At 42.8% G+C, this 18,207-nt stretch overlaps 1 protein-coding gene across 1 annotated transcript; it reads left to right on the forward strand.

Moving 5' to 3' along the window:
- Positions 1 to 269: 269 nt before the first annotated feature.
- On the forward strand, positions 270 to 11,262 carry LOC308058070 (uncharacterized protein; the record flags this gene model as incomplete). Its single annotated transcript, XM_080412079.1, has 10 exons — positions 270 to 404; positions 639 to 812; positions 926 to 1,032; positions 1,554 to 1,691; positions 2,467 to 2,606; positions 8,397 to 8,430; positions 8,510 to 8,579; positions 9,817 to 9,877; positions 10,487 to 10,677; positions 11,233 to 11,262. The coding sequence occupies exons 1-10, from the start codon at positions 399 to 401 to the stop codon at positions 11,260 to 11,262; spliced, it is 951 nt and encodes a 316-aa protein (XP_080268205.1). The 5' UTR covers positions 270 to 398.
- Between the last annotated feature and the right edge of the window lie 6,945 nt (positions 11,263 to 18,207).

An 18,207-nucleotide genomic window follows, 5' to 3' on the forward strand; every position in this document is an offset into this window, starting at 1 on the left:
CAGGTGTAGTCCTGCTGGAGGCAGTGACCAATGCCTGGGCACAGGAATCTGTGCAGATTAAGTTCTAGAGTGAAGGAAATGGCAGCTTACTAAGCAGATGCTGTGGAGGGGTTTTGCTGGCCAGTCTCGGGTGTTTGGTGCGCAACTGCTGTTACTGGTAAAAGAATGAGAAATCATTTCTTAAGCTTGCTTTGTGCAAAGTGAAACTTGTGGTTATATCAATTTATCAGAGCCTGAAATTATTTCTCTAGTTGTCTGTTTGTGCTAATTTAATATGTTTATTTTTTAGGACACCTCCGCATCTTGCTTCTGCGAATGGCCATGTGAGTGTTGTTACATATCTCATAGAAAACAAGTGTAAACTAAATCTTACTGACAGTGATAACAGATCGCCGCTGATGAAGGTATGTGGAATATGTTATGCTCTTTCAAGTGGGGCTTGTCAACTGTGCATTAAATGAGAGGTGGCTGGTAGGATTCTTTACACAGCTCTGCATAGAAGCATGCGTCTCGTAATCAGCGTGGAATAGGCATATGTTAGCTCAGCTTTGAAGGTGCTCTTATTTTCCAGCATTGGGAAGCTGGGGCAATTGTAACAGAGTGCTGGAAGTTCTTCCTTTTTTGTGTGTTGTTCACAGGCAGTACAGTGCCAGCAAGAAGAATGTGTAGCTATTCTGCTAGAGCACGGTGCCAAGCCACACCTGGCAGATGCTGATGGCAACACTGCCCTTCACCTTGCTGTCCGATCTCCTAATACAACCGTAGCGGGGCTGTTACTTGAGCATAATGCCAATATTGATGCTCGGAATAAGGTAAATTTTTGTATTTGTTGAAGAAGTTCTTTCAAAAAGTTGTATTAGTATTTCTCTGGTAGGGTGGTGGTTTTTTTTTTTACTTTTATTTTTAAATTTATCTGCCCTTTCAGGAGGGAAACACTCCGCTTATTCTTGCTATCTCTGAACATCATGAAGATATAGCAGAGTTTCTTCTGCAGAAAGGAGCTGATGTGCATGCTCGAGATCACTGTGAAAGGTGAGTGGTTCGTCAAAACTCTGCATGGGTCTCTTTAGTATTCTTTAGGTTGGATTAATCAGAGGCATGAGAGTGAGCTCTGAAAAAAAAACCTGGGGAGCCACATAGTAGCTATTTCTGTGTGACTTGTGAAAGAACATCTGCGCTTGGCTGTTGTCATACCTCAGTGGGTGCTTTCCTCATTGAGGATTACAAGAAGGCGTTGTCTGTGGTGTCCCTTCTGGCAGGAAACATGCTGTTAGCTCAGCAGCACTGCCTCAGTTTGTGAAAAACATCTCCTGCATAGTGGCATAGTTTGTATGTGAGTGTTGTCTATGTGGAAGCTTTGTCTGAAGATTGAAGGTTTGGTTGTTTTGACTCCTTCTTGCATTTTATGGTTGCTCTTAATATTTAATGAAAACTGCGTTTTCTTTTGCTCATTCAGTAATGAGAAAAGTAGTTTTTGAGAGCAAATAGGAATAAAAATAATTACAGTGTCTGTGTCAAATGGTCTACTTCATAACATATTTTTGGTGTTTCAGAACCCCACTTATGACTGCAGCATCTGATGGACAGCTTAATTTAATAAAAGTTCTTTTTCGATATGGTGCTGATCTTTTCCATAAAGACACTAACGGATGGACAGCTGAGGATTATGCTGTTACTCATGGATATTCTAGGTAAATTTTTGACTTTATTGTTAGAATAGGTTGTCAGTTGTCAGTGTGGCTTTTGAATGTTTTTGGTAATAGCAGCACGGTTTAATGGTGTGTTGAAAGCTGTCCTGAAGCTGTGCTCAGTGACGTCTTCTGATACGTATTGTTCCCTGTGTCTAGTATTAATCTGGATGTTGAAGAAAATTTCCGCCCCAAATTGTCTGTAGATGTCAAGTTTTGACGCTAAGCTTGCACCTGCCCAATACAAACTCTAAAACATGTCTGTATCCTACAGTTACCCAGAGGTAGAACGTGGCAAACTGAAATGCGTGTCAGTCCTCTCCTCAGACCAGCACCATTGTCCTTACTGACTTCCACTACAATCACCAGGAGCTACCAGTCTTTTGTTTCAGAGATCTAACAAATCCCTTTTGTTAAAGTCTTAAGCAGTTTCACCCCTCTTACGGATAGCTTTGTACCTGTGCGTATCCCTTCTCTGAGGTGGTTATGTGTGCTTAACAGCTAGGCTGAAAATACTGTGCCGAGCTGGAGCTAATAGCTTCGTAGGTGTGGATATGCACCTCTAGAGTGAACATGACTGTAGTGAACATTGAAGTAGGTAGTAGTCGTGCAGTAAGTTCTGTGTGTATTACTCTCAGTGAATGCATACAAGTATATGAATTCATATGGCTGTGAATACGTGTAGGGTGGTTAAGTGGCTGTTAACTGTTCTATTAAACTGTATAAGCAAGTATGTGGTTGTTTTTACCAAATGTGTTTCTTCTCTTTCCCTATATAGTCTTTGTAAACAACTGGTGGCATACGCATTCCGGGGAGACAGAGACGAAGGTGGTGCACAAGGCGACACAGTACCTGGCATTCCTCACCGGGCCAGAGCTGCTGGCTTGACGTTGGGTGCACCTGCTGTGGACAGAGGAGGTAGGATCTTTAATCACGCAGGAGCTCACGAGGAAAATCACTGTGGCCTTTTCTTTAGGGGGTTTGTGTTGTCAGCGCTCACTGTGTTCGCCGTTGACTTTAGTGGAGGCATCAGGTGGGGTAGCGCAAGCAGCTTTGTGAATATGCTGACTTGTTGCTGGTTGGAGGTGCTTCTTGTCAGGGGTGAAGGCAGCTGCGGTTTGTGTGCTACGGGCCCACTTACCGGGCTGTTGTGTTCTGCCTGCCAGATTGCCCATCTGTATAGGTTTTCATACAGAGAGAGAAGGGGGACAGGGAAGGAACTAGGTGAGAGTGGTTTTGGTTTTGGGGTGTGTACTTGTACCTGTAGATGGCCATTCAGATTGTGAAAATGAATTGCAAAAGCAGTAGGTTCGTCCTGAGTAGTTGTTCATCTTCCTGTAGCTGGGAAGCAACAGATGAGTTAGCAGGGCCGTACATGTCTTGTTGATTTCCACTGAGTTTGTGCAGTAGTGTTTTAATATTAATGGTTTCACCTGCACTAAGCTGCCTTTAGTGAGTTGTCTTATTTCTCAGCATCAGTTACGATTGTTTCTGTGTAGGTGCTGTAGAGACATACTTAGGAAAAATCGTCTTGGAAAAGTCACTTTGTTAGAAACAATAATGCAACTTCTGTGTGTACTGTATCTTCATGGACATAGTTTGATTCCAGTAAAAATAAAAACCACTTCTACTTCCAGTAATTTTATGAAATAAACATTAAAAAGTCCATATTAACTTGTGATCCAGGAAAACAATTGAATTGCCTTGTTATCAAAAAATTAGCTCCTTCAGTGAGTTCATTTTAAATAAAAAAAAAACAAAACAAACAACTCCTTAATTTTTAAGATCCAGTCTATGCTTATGAGCTCATATAGCCCTAGAGGAATCTTAGAAAACTAATCTTTTAATATAGATGGAACTTCTTGTACTTTACATCTCAGGCCCTACAGTGGGAAGTTCTATCCTTTCTGTTTTTTTTAAGGGTGTTACATCAGAACTTTGTGGCAAATGGGCAGCAGACAGTGTTCAAACACAGTTTATTACTCCTTTTTTAAATATGTCGTGAAATATGAGCAAAACATGGGATATTTTTCCGAGTTCACTTTTCCCAGATAGGGGAATTTAATTTAGAGCCAAACTTTGTTCCTTTGACTTAGGAATAGTTATTTTGATCTAGTCAGTGATGTGTAAAGTTTCTTGATAGACTGAAGGAAGATGCAGAGGTTTTTATATTTTATTTTATTTTTGGAAAGGGCTTGGTACAGGTAGTTTAATCAACAAAATGTTGCTTTTACCCAAACAGCACCCTGTGGCTGCCTCCTGTGCACATAGATCATTGCTGTGGTACCACATTGTGATGACTGACAGGCCTGGGTTATTTTAAAATATGTGGCTTGCAGAATAATACTGTTGTGTGATTCCAAAATTAATATGCCCTCAGGGAAACATGGGTTCTTGAACCAAGTAATTTGCTCAGTTCCTTGAAGACAGTAATACTACTAGCATAAGTCCACAATGTTACAGGAAATCCTCACTTGAAGAGGCCTAGTAAGTGTGAAGAGCATATTTATGTGGGTTAAGGACTTGGGAGGAGAAAGAGTGTGCTATGGTCTCAAACTGTTTATAGTAGGGCTTGTTTTCCTTGAGTAGTACGAATCTTTTTCTCCTTGTGCTCAGTCTCCTGGAAAATGACCCCGGCCTGTTGAGTGAGAGGGATTAGTAGCATGCAGGGAGCACTTGGTGGCATTGATTCTGCAGTCTCTTGCTTGCACACACAAAGGGCAGGTCCTGCATCCTGAGTCCCTTTGACAGGCTGCAGTAAAAGCTTTGAAGCCCCTGGTAGAGGAGAAGCTCAACTGATGGTGAGACAATGGAGGAATACCCACTTTGAATTCTTTGTTTTAATCTTGCTCTTCATTCCTGTTTTTCTGGGATTTTCAATGTAGTCCTTCCTTCTTTTTGCTGCTACTTTTGCACTTGTTGAACATTGTTCAAAATATTCGCCTCTAGTGAGCAAGTTGGTATATTTAAGAAGTTTGCTCATGCTTATTTGAGTGTTTACTTTTTGTCAGAACATGAACCTTTTTGTTGATTACAGACAGACTTGCAAAAACCTCCAAATGAATGGCTTCCACCTCTAGCATATCGAATGACAGACTTTTCAGGTTTGAAGTTGGAATTTCTTTGGCAAAAAGTAATTATGTATTTTTTCTAAAAGCGAGGGTTCAGATTTCTAGTATGTCTTCAGTGGCAGCTTTTTTTAGCTGCTGCACTGCATATTGGTGTACTGTTCCTACAGAAACCATTGGTTTTTCATCATAGAGCTCTTGGAAAAGAAACGAGTGCTTCAGTGTGCTTTATATCTGCTGTATCGCCTTTTAAGAAAACAGAAATGGAGAAGGAATGAGAAACAATCTTGAGGTCCTTTTTTTAACTCTTACATGTGTATTTTTGATAGGAGTCCTCTTGCCACATCCATTCCATGTATTTGTGGTAACATCAATATAAGCCGGACTCCCTGTTGCTCTGAGGCAAATGTTATGGCCTTGTCACACAGACGTTTGGTGTTGGGTAGCTGCAATAACAGAACCACACCATTCATTGATATAAAAAATAAAATTTTACTAAGTAGGATGAGTAGAGCAGGCGGATGGTGATTTATATTCTAAAGCTTCTGTTCCACAACACATAGACACGCGTACACACACAAGCACACACGCATGACACTCACACCAGCCAGTGCACCTGTTCTGGTCCAGTTGTGGCCTGCCCTATAGCTCTGGGGGAACAGGGTATTCACTCTGACTGCTTGTCATGCCTGCGTTCTGGCTGGTGGCATAGCTTCTCTATGTGAACAGTTCAGCATGGTCAAATCAATATATGCAGGGCTTTTACCTTCAGACTGAGGTAGGAGGGGGCTGTGTTTGCATCCGGCACCATCTGACACAACTGGCTAGTGTATCTCCAAAGTTTGTTGGCACCTACAGATTTTTGGGATGCTTAAACGGAGGGATTTTAAGTGTGCCGTATGTATAAAACACTCTACAAATATGAAGGAATTGCATTGGCAGTCAGTGCTGGGCAAGGACTAGTCAAGCTGAGAGAAATTCAAAGTTGGCAGTACAGTAAACTGCCAAGAATCTGTTTCAGTGTTTCAAAATATTGGAATATAGGTATTTTACAATGGAGCAAGTAAATTAAGTTACACTGTTTGACACTGTCCCTTAAGAGTAGAGTTCTGTAGGTTGTGATAGGTTTGGCTTCTACTTCTTGTAACTGTAGAGTAGGCTGATGGTCACAGTACAGTCTCCCATTGCTACAGCTTTGTTAATGTACTGGTTAGGTTTTCCAAATTTCTGGGAATTCACATTTATTCTGGTGTCCTTGTTTGGTCTGTCCTTGACACGCCTTTCCCTAAATGGATATAGGAATGCCACAATCTCCTAGCCAGACATCAAGAACAGGAAAACCAAAGAAAGGTATTCTATACAGTAGCATTTCAACTGTGAAACATGTTGTGTGATGTACAAATACTAACACACCTGTGATGTTTATTATCTTGGAGGTCTCTATTCTGATGGTTTTGGTTTTATAAATCAGGTTTGAGAGCAGGCTTTGGGCGCTTTTTGTTTGCGTGTTTTGCACGGGTCCTTTAATACTGGATTGAGTGATTGCTTTGTGTCATTAGTGATAGTAAATAATATTAAAAAAAAAATATGCTCTTCTGTTACTCCACAATGAAAATGGACTTCAATTAAAGTAGAAACAAGTGATCCCTAGATACTACTTTTCTAGATCCCATTTCTACAGTAGGGCATCAAGATCTGTCTGAAAACTATCTCATAAACTTTCTCTCTTGCTTTTTAAAGGAGAATGGGAACTGGTTTTGATCATTGCTTAAAGTTACTATCCATGGAAAGCAAATGTTCAGATAACTTACTCAACACAATATGCCCTTTGTTTTCTTTTCCTTTTAATGATTTTGTCTAAGACCTCGGTTTGGCTGTCATCATACAACTTTATGGAAGACCACCAATCTCCTATTTATAAGCAAGTTCATTTTGTGATGATAGTTAACGAGAACTAATTATCGAGGACTTGAGGAATGCTGAAATAGATACGATGTGGAGGCTCTATTTGTTTTTTTCCTTTCTGTCCTGGGAATTGAAGAGGCCTTTTATTTCCTCTTAGTTGTTGGTAATTGAGAGGTTTTCGCACTCTTCAGGCTGGATTCCTAGAGTTCAGATTTCTTTAGTACATCAGTGGTGTGCTAGAGTGCGCTGTCGTTGAGTTTGCAACATGTGCATCTGGGCCACGCTGCCATTCGGAGGGATCTTGACAAGCTGGGTAAATGGACTGTCAGGCCTGTCTTAACAGAATTCAACAAGGGCAGATGCCAAGTCCTGCGCATGGAAAGGAACAACCGTTTGCTACAGCACGTGCTGGAGCTGCCTGGCTGGAGAGCTGCTTTGCTGGGAATAGCCAGAGGGTCTTGGCAGAAAGTGAGCTGAGAATGAGCCAGCAGGGTGCCCTGCCGGCTGAGAAGGTTAACGGTGTCCTGGGCTGTATGAAGAGCAGCATAGCCAGGGGACTGAGGAAGGGGATTGTACGCTGCTACCTGGCAGTCCCTGGGTTGTGTCCAGCTCCCTGGGTATAATTTTGAGCCCCCAGTGCAAGAGAGAGTGGTCTTTCATCTGTGAGCGAGTTCAGTGGAGGGCCATCAAACTTTGCCAGGAGCAGGGCTACTTGCCTTTTGGGGAGAGACTGGGGGAACTGGGCTTGTTCAGTGTAGAGAAGAGATGACTTTGAAGGGGACCCAGCAGCAGCAGCTTCCAGTACGTGTAAGGAGAAGACAGAGACAGGTGCCTCCCAGTGGTGCGTCACATGAAGCAAAGGTACAAGAGGCATAAATGGAAACAAGAGAATTTCTAATGGAATGTGGGCAGCTTCACCATGGTGAGAACAGTAAAACAGAGAGGTTGTGCAGTCTCCCTCCTTGAATGGTTCAAGATCAGAGTGGAAAAAGCCCTGTGCAGCCTCATCTGACCTCAGAGCTGAGTCTGCTTTGAGGAGGCGGTTGGCTGAGAGACTTGCCGAGGTCCCTTGTGACCTGATTTATCCTGTGATCCTGTGTGCAAGTTGCTGTCTTAACATGGATGAAAGCTTGGAGCGTAGTATAGAATGCCCTGGTTACGCCTGTCTTGCCTCTTGAATACCCTTTTTGGTGCAGCGTAGAGAACTGCTGGGGATTTTTCTGCCTGAGGATAGGCATTAGATCTTGGTTATGCTTTTTGACGGTTTTTACCTTTTCAGGATAACCTGTAAGTGGGTAGAGCACCAGCTAGTATAGTATATAAACCAGTAATATCTCTGTCAACAGTGTGTGCTTGTGTGTGCAGTATGAATACTTCAGAAGTTCATTTATTTACTGTCTTGCTAAAGCACCAGTATTTTGTTAACTGTTTATTAACGTAGCATATTCATGCTATGCTGGGTTTTTTTAGTTTAGAGGTAGTTCTTAAACTTTTAGGTATAAAAGTTCAAAGGAGATAAAACTCTAGTCTTTTTTGTTTTGTCAATTCAGTGTGACTTGAGAAAGCAGTTGTTTGGAAATGCATGCATTCATTCATGCTGTCTTACATAAAGTTGACTCCCCAAAGTTTCATTCTGTTATGACATGTAGAGTTGTCCAGGTTAAATGTTTGTATGTGCTGGTTGATTTTTGGCATGCCAAATCTAATTTCAACATGTCAATTAATGTTTGAAGAGCAATAGACGACTTGTCGCAAGGAGACTCAATCAGGTAAGACTTTAAACATACCCAGCACATACCTGAGGAATGATTGGAGAGACACAGTACTCATTTTGCTTTACTTTTTAAGAAGCTTGGAGAAAGAGGGGAGCGATGTCAGTTGGCATACTTCTGAGGAAGAACTCGATTTTTCTCCCAAGGTATGGTGTATTTACAGTAAATGTCCTATAAAAATAAGTGATCTGAAGGCAAGTTTTCTGGGGGATTGAAAGAAACTACAGTTCTAGCCAATATTGTTTTCTCCTTAGAAGCAGTCTCTGACCTGCCAGCCTTTCTTTTGCTGTGAGTTTTTCCTAAAAGACCTGTAGCTGTGGCAGAGCACGCAGTAGATTTGTGGTTTGAGGCAAAAGAGCCATAGGCGACGAGATAAACCACCACAGTTTTGTTTGTTCTTGGTCATTTGAGTCAGATTTTAAGTTTATAAGTTACTAATATAACCTGTTCTGTTCTTCCCCAAACACTGTTAATGTTTCCTGTAGATTTCGTGATAGAATCCTAACTGATAAAGGGCACTTTTTAATGAAGAGGTACTGAAATCCTTCATCACCTAGTTCTCCTTTCCTCCTCATCAGGTTACTCAAGAGTGCTCAGCGGATGAGTTACTCAAATGGGTCATCTTTTTTTCTTCTATTGAGATGGCATTCTGTGCTTGCACGTAATCTCACATTGCATGTTTTCCCTCCTTTTTTTGAATGCTTAGGCAGTATTCTTTTTGTCAGCTACAAGCTCTCAGGCCTGCTTTTTTTGCTAGTGTTCTGAAGAATTATTAACTTCTGCAGGGATGTCTGGAGCATCTGTTCTGTTGCTCTGGGATTCTGCAGCGATGAGGAACCGGTGTTCTAGTTCAACCTACTCTGTAATACTGGAGGTGCAAGCATGTTTAGTTTTAACATGATTTCATTTTCTTGCACTGATTTAAATATAAATTATGCATTTTTTGGGCATGTTTTTGAAATGTAAGGATATTCTGGTAAGTGTACTTGCAGGGACTAATCAATGCATTAAACCTAGGGTTCTTAACAGTTACTTCCCTTGTGCACACTTGCAAGTAAGCATCCAGAAGCTGCGATCTTAAATATAACTGAATTTTACTGAAGTACTACAAATATTAAACCCAGATTTTTAAAACTGCTATGCATGTAACCATAGTTGTGGAAACAATTTTCAGAAGGGTGCCTGCATGGTATTTTGGGGGTGAAATACTCACTGAATTGCGTATGTGAGGAGTGTTTTTGTAGATAGTGGTCAGGTGTTGGCTCCATCCTATACTTCTATCAAAAGGACAGCCTGATTACATTTAGTGTTCAAGGTTTGATGTGACCAAAGGATTTGTTGTTGTCGTTAGTGTTCTAAAAGAAAATAATCATTTATTTACAGAAGCTGCAGAAGCCAAATTTGACATTGTTAATGAATGTTTCCCAGCAGTTCAGGAAAAACAGTAAGCTATTTGGAACAGATTGCATAGTATACTAATGTTTAAAAAACTACTTAGCCAATCTACTTTTATATAATTCTTTTCCTATAGTAAATGAGAAAAGTAGCATTTTGAAAACACAGCACTTGGTCACTTCAGAAAACATAAGTCATGTTGTTAAAATGAAGGTATTATCCCCTCCTAAGCCTTTGTCCCTGGCCAAGTCCTTTCTCCATCCTGCCCATCCTTGACTTGGTTCCTTTTCCAGACGTTCCCAGATTACTCCATTAATCTGGTAACATGCCTGTTGCCATTTCCATAACTCCTTTTGTTGTTTTGACATAACTGCCATGTCTCCAAAGACGGTGAATAATGAAGTATCTTGCAAGTCAGTACCAAAGCAAACTGTCTTTCAAAATCTAAATAATTTGCAAGATAAACAAGAAAGTTGGAACAAGAAAAGCATGATTGGGGTGAAGTTTCGCAGAAATGATGACTCCCTTTTTGCAGAATCTAAGATGACAGACTGGAAAAAAGAGACACCTCAGCTTCTCTCAGATAGTTGTGGTCTTAAGGAGGAAAAGTCAAGCTTCAGTAATGGCTTTGAAAGCGATAATAGTTCTTTGTCAGCAGGAAAAAACCCAAGGCTTGAAAGTCAAAGACCAAACTCTGTCTTTCTTGAACATGTGGATGATGAAGATACAGAAGAAGAGCAATGTGAAGTAGATAACAAAGACTGTGAAGCACTGAAACAAGAAAGTGAACACTTGTGCTTGAATAGGCATGAAGAAAATGTAAGAGCAGCATTTCACTCAGGCACCAAAGTAAGTTATATAAGGATGATTCAATCACAAAGGTATTTTCTAAGGGTGATAAAGGTAAGAACCAAAAGGTAAACTGGATTTCTGTTAATATTTCATGTATATCCATCTTTTGATCATCCTTTTTTTATATTAGAAAATGCCTTTACTCCTAACCAAAGCAGTTTCTTAGGTATAAGAATAGTGTTGGGCAGTATTTTCAGTATTTTTTTATTGGTTGCAGTGGTTTTGCAGGAAAACAAATAGGCAGTATAATTTTTCTGAAATAAATTCATTTTTTCTCAGTTGTATGTACAGTTTTTATCTGTCAAGATTTATTGCCATTTAGTAAAATACCTGGTGTGATGGCTGAAATAGAGGAAGCAAAAAGTTTGAATAAGATTGAGAGCAGGAAGTTAGTGATTTTCCTGGAGCAAAGTAGAGGAAAAGGAGCGTGTTCCAAAACAATGTAACTGAAATGAAAGCTAGAGTTAGGCTGACATGAAGAATTGCTTCTCCGGAGCTTTGCAGAGCCAGGGCTAATGACTTAGGGCTAATGTCATTGCTGTCTCCTCATAGAGTCCCATGGAAAAACTGAAGGCCTTGTAAAACAAAGCTCAACAAAGTTTCCCTGTTGTCTTACACAGGAAAAGCATTTTTAAAGTTGTCGATGGGTGGCTAAGAAGGTGCTTGCTTCTGCTATTTCCAGCTGTTTGGTCAATCTCTTTTAGGAAAAATCACCTGAACAGGAAGAAGAGGAGAAGGAGCAGGAAAAGGAAGACACAGGTGAAGAGCTACAAACTGCAGTTGTTGAAGGTGTGAAAAACTCTATTTGTAATGATAGCCATCAAGTCCACAGTGCTTCCAAAGACAACACTGGTGAGAGAAGTGAGTTAGTGAATACTGATCCCAGTTCTTCCTCTATAAATATTAATGCACAGTAAATGAACTGAAATGGTGATTGACTTCTGAAACAGTAAGGTTTTCCCTTGCCTGTGAACCCTAGTGGGCATTGGCAAGGAGGAAAGTAGCTTTTGTTCCTTTTCATTCATTCCTGAAGAACAAATTGTGGCCTTGGATTCCAAACGATGCTACATGGAGCAGGTGTCATTCTTTGTTTTTGTTGCTGTGTTCTCCCTGAAGCGATCAGAACAAAACGCACAGTTGAAAAAGAGGAGGATTAGAGAGTCTTGGTGTGACAGTAGTATTCCCCTTTCTGGCCCGTACTGTCAGACTGAAAAGTTGTGGTTGCTCTTGGCTGAAGCTTGGGAAAGATTTGAGTCGATCTGAGAGAAAGCTGTTCTGTTCCAGTGCCTCACCTTGTCCAGTTTTAAAACGTAGAAAGTCTCTCCAGTGCCACGCTTGAGTGTGCTCGAAAGCATTGCCCCGTCAGTCAGGGCTGAGCACTCTGGTACTCACCTCAGGTCTTGGAGCAGGAGGAGAAGGCACACTTTCCACTGTGTGTCTCCAGAGAGTAGAGTGGTGTGGTAGATGTTACCAGAGCGTGTGTAGCTGCTGATCAAATGCTACAGAGCGGGCCTGGCAGAACCTGCTGTATTCCAGGTGTTGTGCCTATACATGCTCTTCTGTCTGTGCATTTTGCCATAAGCCTGCATTTGGCACAGTGTGAGTAGTCCTAGCTGAGGCTGGAACCAGCAGTTCCCCTCTGCTAGGACGGGTGCCCTCACTGGTCTCTAGCTCCTTTCCCGTTTTTTGTGTGCATGTCTCCACAAGAGCGAATCCTGAATCAGTTTTACCTAACGGACTAGCTTAAAACAGAGAGATGAAGATAGTTTAATCTGGCCAGGAACCTACTGAGACTGAGCCTTGCGTGTGTCTGGTAGAGAAGAGATTCGGATGTTAGCCCCCTGAGATAGAGACAAGTTGTGTGTTTGGGGTGAGATTTTGGGCGGTGAGCCTCTCCTCTTTTTCAATGGCAATGCTTAGGTGTCTACCTTCTGGGAAGGTGCAGGGTAAAAACTGCTAGTCAAGGAAGGTCTTTTCTGGCAGTGCTACAAAAGGAGCATTGTTTCTTGGTGATTTTAGCGTGAAGATGTGTCGGGTGGTGTTTCTATGGTACTTCTTGTACAGTGGATAGTGGTAGTCAGTGGCAATTTCTGGAGCTGTGGACTGGAGAGCAGGTGACCTAAACTCTGTATGCCACAGGGCTGCAGCGTGCTGGAGCCTTTTCCTGAGTGTGACCCAAACACGTCTTCAGTGCTGCTTGTAGCTGTGTCAGCTGTTGTGCATAGCCATCTTCTGCTGGAGAGGTGGCGATCCAAAGGAAGTACCATGATGTTGTGTGCTGGGTGTGAAGAAACCCTTGAATTCAACACTCACTCCTTAGTTTGTCCTCAGCAACAGAGCCGCTGTGCATCTTTTGGGCGCAGGGGTGATGGGGAAAAGCAGAGTGAAATAGAAGGGCTCAGTGTCTCACCTCTTACTGCCTTTGTAGGTGCCCTGACTGCGGTGGGAGCAGAGGAAGAGGAAGATGCTGAATCTCCCTGGGATTCTGAGGTATTTCCCGTGAAGGACACCGGGGTTCCCAGTGGGGCGGGGGTGGGGAGCGAGATCCAGAAGCACTCGGAGCTTGGGCCCTGCCGCGGCTGAGGCTTATTTCCCCTTCTCCTGGTTCTGCTGTATGTTTGTAACTGGGGGCCCTTGAAATACTTGTGCTGTGTGCTAGCTGTTCAGCGAGGCTTGGGGTGAAGGTAGGTCGAGCTAATGCTTTGGGTCTCATGGCAGCTGGCCCTTGGAGTTGGGTTTCTGGTACAGTATTGCGGCAGTGAAGTTTCTTGCTGCTTAAAATAGTCTGAGCTCCTCACGGGGGCTGGCGGGATTGTTGCTTTTTCACCACACAACTCTATTCCGCTGACGTGTTCAGTGGTTGCCCTTAGGGTCTGCAGCCTAGATGATGAGCTGCTTTGGGAAAGAGCCTTTCTACCTTTTTGACCCTTTTTGAGAGTAGCGTTCAACAGAAATACCACACGTGCTGGCTGTGTTTGCCCTTTTAGTTCTTCCTGTCTGTGGGAATGGGTTAGAAGAAAACGAGCAGAGTCTGTAGCTTACGCCCTCTGACTTTTCTTGTGAGGAAGAAGGAACTCTTCCCCGTCTCCTTCTTACAAATACAAGGCTAAAATATTATTGGGGGGGTTTAGGTAGCTTTGGTTTCTGTAAGCTTTGTCTTGCTCGTCTTTGTTCAACCCTTGCAACTGGGAGTAGCAATGTGTTCGCTCCCCACTGCAGGACGTGTGCCTGGGGAACGTCAGCACAAATTTGAGTATTCGGGTACCAGTTCAGTCCGAAAGTTGGGTCCCCCCCAGACCTGCAGTTACGGGTTGGCAACCCACAGCTCGAGTTACCGTGTTAATTCTCCCTTGCGGCTGTGCAGTTTGCCAGCGTGACAGACTAGTTTAGATGAGTTGTGAGGTTTTTGCCTAAGATCTGAAAACACACAAGTCTGCTGTGATTTTCCCATATACTGTGTCTTGACGTGCCCTTTCCAAGGGGCTGATCAAAGGCTTTTGTGATTCCATGCTGTGCAAGTTGGCTTAGCAGGAACATTTTGCGTAGAAATGAGTTGAGAATTTGTACCGATGCTCACGCCCATGTTTTATGCTCTACAGACGGATTCTGAAAGTCCGGAAGAAGGATCACCTGGTGTGTTGCTTCCAGCTGCAGACAGACACGGAGCGCGCTCACGGATTGTTTCAGGGGAGCGCCACACCGGTAACTTCCTGGTGGACTAAATGTTTGTCTGTAAACACGTACAGGCTGAAGTGAGCTTTTATCGATGTCTGCCTTAGGAATGCACTTACGGTGTGGGTGCGCGCTATAGCAATGAAGGGCTTAGTATTTGTTAATTAACACCAGCTGTCACGGCGCTTGCTGGCAAGTTGTAAAGGAAGTTACCTTGTTTGCGTTACGTGTGTCCTTTGGATGTGTTTGTATCTCTTTGGGTTCGGGTTCTTGTGGCATAGTGCTGAAAGTGTATGTGGTTTAGGGCTGACCTGTCTGAACACCTGGACATTCTTGGATGATAACGTAGCAGAAGAAAGCTATGATCTGGCCAAGCACTTTTCCCCCCGTCTTAATTTTTGATACCTTACTGTTACGCTTTGCCTAGGAGCTAAAATGTGACTGAAAGTTCAGGGTTTGTTGTGAAGGGCTTCTGCCTGGAGTTTGTGACGCTGTCTCTTGAGCATCTGGAGTGTAGAATGGCAGGGAAGTTTTTGCTGTTGGCGTAGAACTCTCATCTGAAGGATTTCTCCTTTACTAAATGGCCAGTCCTGCATGTAGTATTTTTTTTATTTTATGTTAAGATTTTTGTCACAAGTAGGGTGATTCAAGATGCACTCTAGGTGTAAATAAGTAGTATTAAGTCATACTGTTTATAAAAATGTGTGGTTTTTCACTGCAGGTGAGAACTCGGGATCTACCTTTCATATGTCATAATGAGCTGAAAAAGAAGACATGAATGGTGGCATTGAATATTATGGGGTGCAGGTATGTAAACCCAAGTATTTTGGATTGCAGTCTGATTCAGTAGGCTGTGTTATACACTAAGGTAAAGAAAACGTACCAGTTGGGGAATAATGCAGAAGGGACGTCCTGTAGGTGAAGGCTGTGTTTACAGTCTGAAGTAAAGTTGGATACAGTCTTCTTATGGTGGGGTAAAATCCTTGTCACTATGTCGGATGCTTGCTGTTACACTGATTTGTTTTCAGTTGGTTTGCTTACATTTTGAGGGGTGTTTTTCCTCTTGTGCACTTCTGAGAAACAGTGCAGCCAAATGTGGGTTTTATTGCCTGTGCAAAATGCACGTTCAAGTGAAGAGGGAGATTTGTCTATAATATGCTGATCTGTTTGATGAAACACGCCGGTATTCCTCTTTTGTAAGACAAAGATCAAAGAGAGCACCTTGAAATGTGGTGACCTTTCTGAGGCTTCCCCAGCCTCTGCAAAATACGCTCTTGTTTGGCCACGTGAAGTGTTTGAAAAGGGTTTTCTCGGAGGGTATCCTAGAGGGGAATAAGGCAGGCGTCCTGCTTGTGGCGGGCGTGCGGGGCAGGGCTGCACAGCAGGGTCTGGCGTCCTCTGGAACACCCGAAGGGACAGCGTAGCAAATGATTTCCACCCCACAGCCGGGCATCACGAGAGAGGGACGTGCCTAATTCTAGCAGGCAAAGCGCAGGACTTAAGCCTGTTGCAAGGTGGTAGTAGTTGGCCAGTGAGCTTGGGAAGGGGGAGGGTGAGACAGGTGGTGTCTGGCTGAGGTGCTCCTTCCCTCTTGTGAGCGGAGGGGTCTTTGCCGCGGGAGAACAGGGCCTGGCTGACGAGAGGAGCGCGAGGAGCGTGACGGTCTCAGCCCGCTGGGACACCAAGGCTGCAGGCCCTCTTCAGGAGGCACCACGAGGGGAAGGGGCGTGTGGGCAGGACTGTGACACGGGGCAGAAGCAGTCGGAGCTGTTGAGAAACAGAGCGTGGGGACAGGGACTTGAGGGGGCTGGGTAGGGTTAAGGCATGGTGCGGTTTTCCTGCGAGCTTGGGTTCCTGATTCCTGGGATGAGGGCAGGAGCAGGCAGGTTTCCCTAATAAATCCTTTCCTTTGCACCTTGGAGTGGAATTTATTATTTCTGAAGCTTGGGTGAAGAAATAATCCTCCCTTAGCCAGTTCTCTGTGTGGTGAACGGTAAGAAGCTTGTCATGTTCATTCCCGTTGGGTTAGCTTAGGTGGCCGGGGACTGTACAATGCCAGACGGTAGAGCGCGATGGAGGGAGGAGGGTGGGTGAGAAAAATGTTGGCAGTTTTAATGAAAAACGGTATTAAAGCAATAAAACATGAAAAATAAACATGCTCTGTGACAAATGCCGGCAGTTACAGCAAGCAAGCAGGCGAAAAGGTAAAAGCAACCCTAATGCCTAGGCAAACCTAACCCAAGAAACCGCTGTCTCTGAGTCCTTCTCTTGTTAAGAAGATGGTGTGCAGTGAACCTTTCATTTAGTGTCCCTTGATTTTTGTAGTGAAAATGGCTTTCAAAATGCCTTATTTCTATTATAGGATGAGTTTGCAACAGAAATTGCATAGATTAACTGTAGTAATTTTTCTTGATAATCTTTCTGTCTGTACCTGTTTACTTAAGGATAAATATACTTTAGAAACTATCAACTTGATAGAAAAAACAGCACATGAAAATCACACTGATAAGGCAGAAATTTTCACATCAGAAATTTCACAGCAGAAAATGAGGAATTGCACGGTGCTGACAAGCAGTTCTAAGTCCAAAACCTTGGAAAGAAAGAGATGCAAGAATGTGGGTTGAAAATGAGAAGAGGGAATTGAAAACAAGTTTTAAAAACGTTACAGCAGAACTAAAGCAGCTGCTTGGTGAAATTAATGAAAGTGGGAAAACTCCTTCCCTTGTGGAAGAAATGTCAGAAGATGGCTTCAGTGCTGAGCTGAAGAGTTCTCATGCTGTTTCATCTCATGCAACAGAATCGAGTAACAGCTTAGAAAGTAAAGGTGAATTTGGAGACATTAAACTTACGCTAGGTGGAAAAGTACCCAAAATGGAAACTGTAATCCGAGTCTTGGTGTCCTTCCTGATCAAGATAACTGAAATGCAAACATGGAAGATACCTGGAGTACAGATGAAGAAGATTGCACAAATAATATGGATGATACAAAGGTGCCTCTAGCAAATGGAAGTAGTAGAAACGTAGTGGGAGGTCCTGAATACTCCCCGAGATACAGCTTAAAACCCAGTCTTTTGGATGACATTTCTGATATTATTCCTACAATAAGACAGTTTCTCCACGTGGTGAAAATGCACTTTTTGTAACAGAGAGGGAACTTGGAAAAGACTCTGGATTTAGTGATGACTTTCCCAGGGACTGCTTTATCGACAAAATAGGAGAAGCAGAAATGGAAAGTCTTTTTGCAAATGCTCAGCAATCATACGTCATGCTGAAAAGGAATCTTGATGAAGAACTAAACCAAGATACGGGAAGATTTAAGGGTAAGGTAGGAATGCTGCAAATAGTATTCCTGGCTTTGGAGAAAGAGAAGGTACAGCTGCCAGAAGAGGTAGTTCACCTGCTACTCTTTATTCTTTAATCTCGCTCTGGATCAACGGTCCTGTTCACTTTAGCTGTTCATCATTAAAGGAGGATGCTTCCTACAAATTGGGGTTTGTTCTAATGGAAATGTTACTTGTGAACAAAGAGAGCAGTGGAGAGTTGTCTTTTTCCCCATTTTTGGAAAACGGAATGCATTATTGCTCCAGTTTAACAGCAGGTGGCACTGGGTTCCAGTGCAAGTAGTTATCACTACATTGCCTTAAGAAGAAATCCATAGAACTCTATCGGTTCTGATTCTGAATCAAAGAATGAAAATAGCTTCTGAACAGGGTCTTGACTAATAATTCATGTGCTGTGATATCTGCATGGTGTGTCCTCATTGCCTTTCACTAAAATTCCTCTTTCCTGTGAAACCATTTGTGTTTGTGGGTTTGGGATCTTTTTTTTTTTCTTTTCTCCCCTTGTTCAGGGAGC

The sequence above is a fragment of the Falco punctatus genome (assembly GCF_963210335.1).
Source record: "Falco punctatus genome assembly, contig: scaffold_23, whole genome shotgun sequence".
Taxonomy (NCBI): domain Eukaryota; kingdom Metazoa; phylum Chordata; class Aves; order Falconiformes; family Falconidae; genus Falco; species Falco punctatus.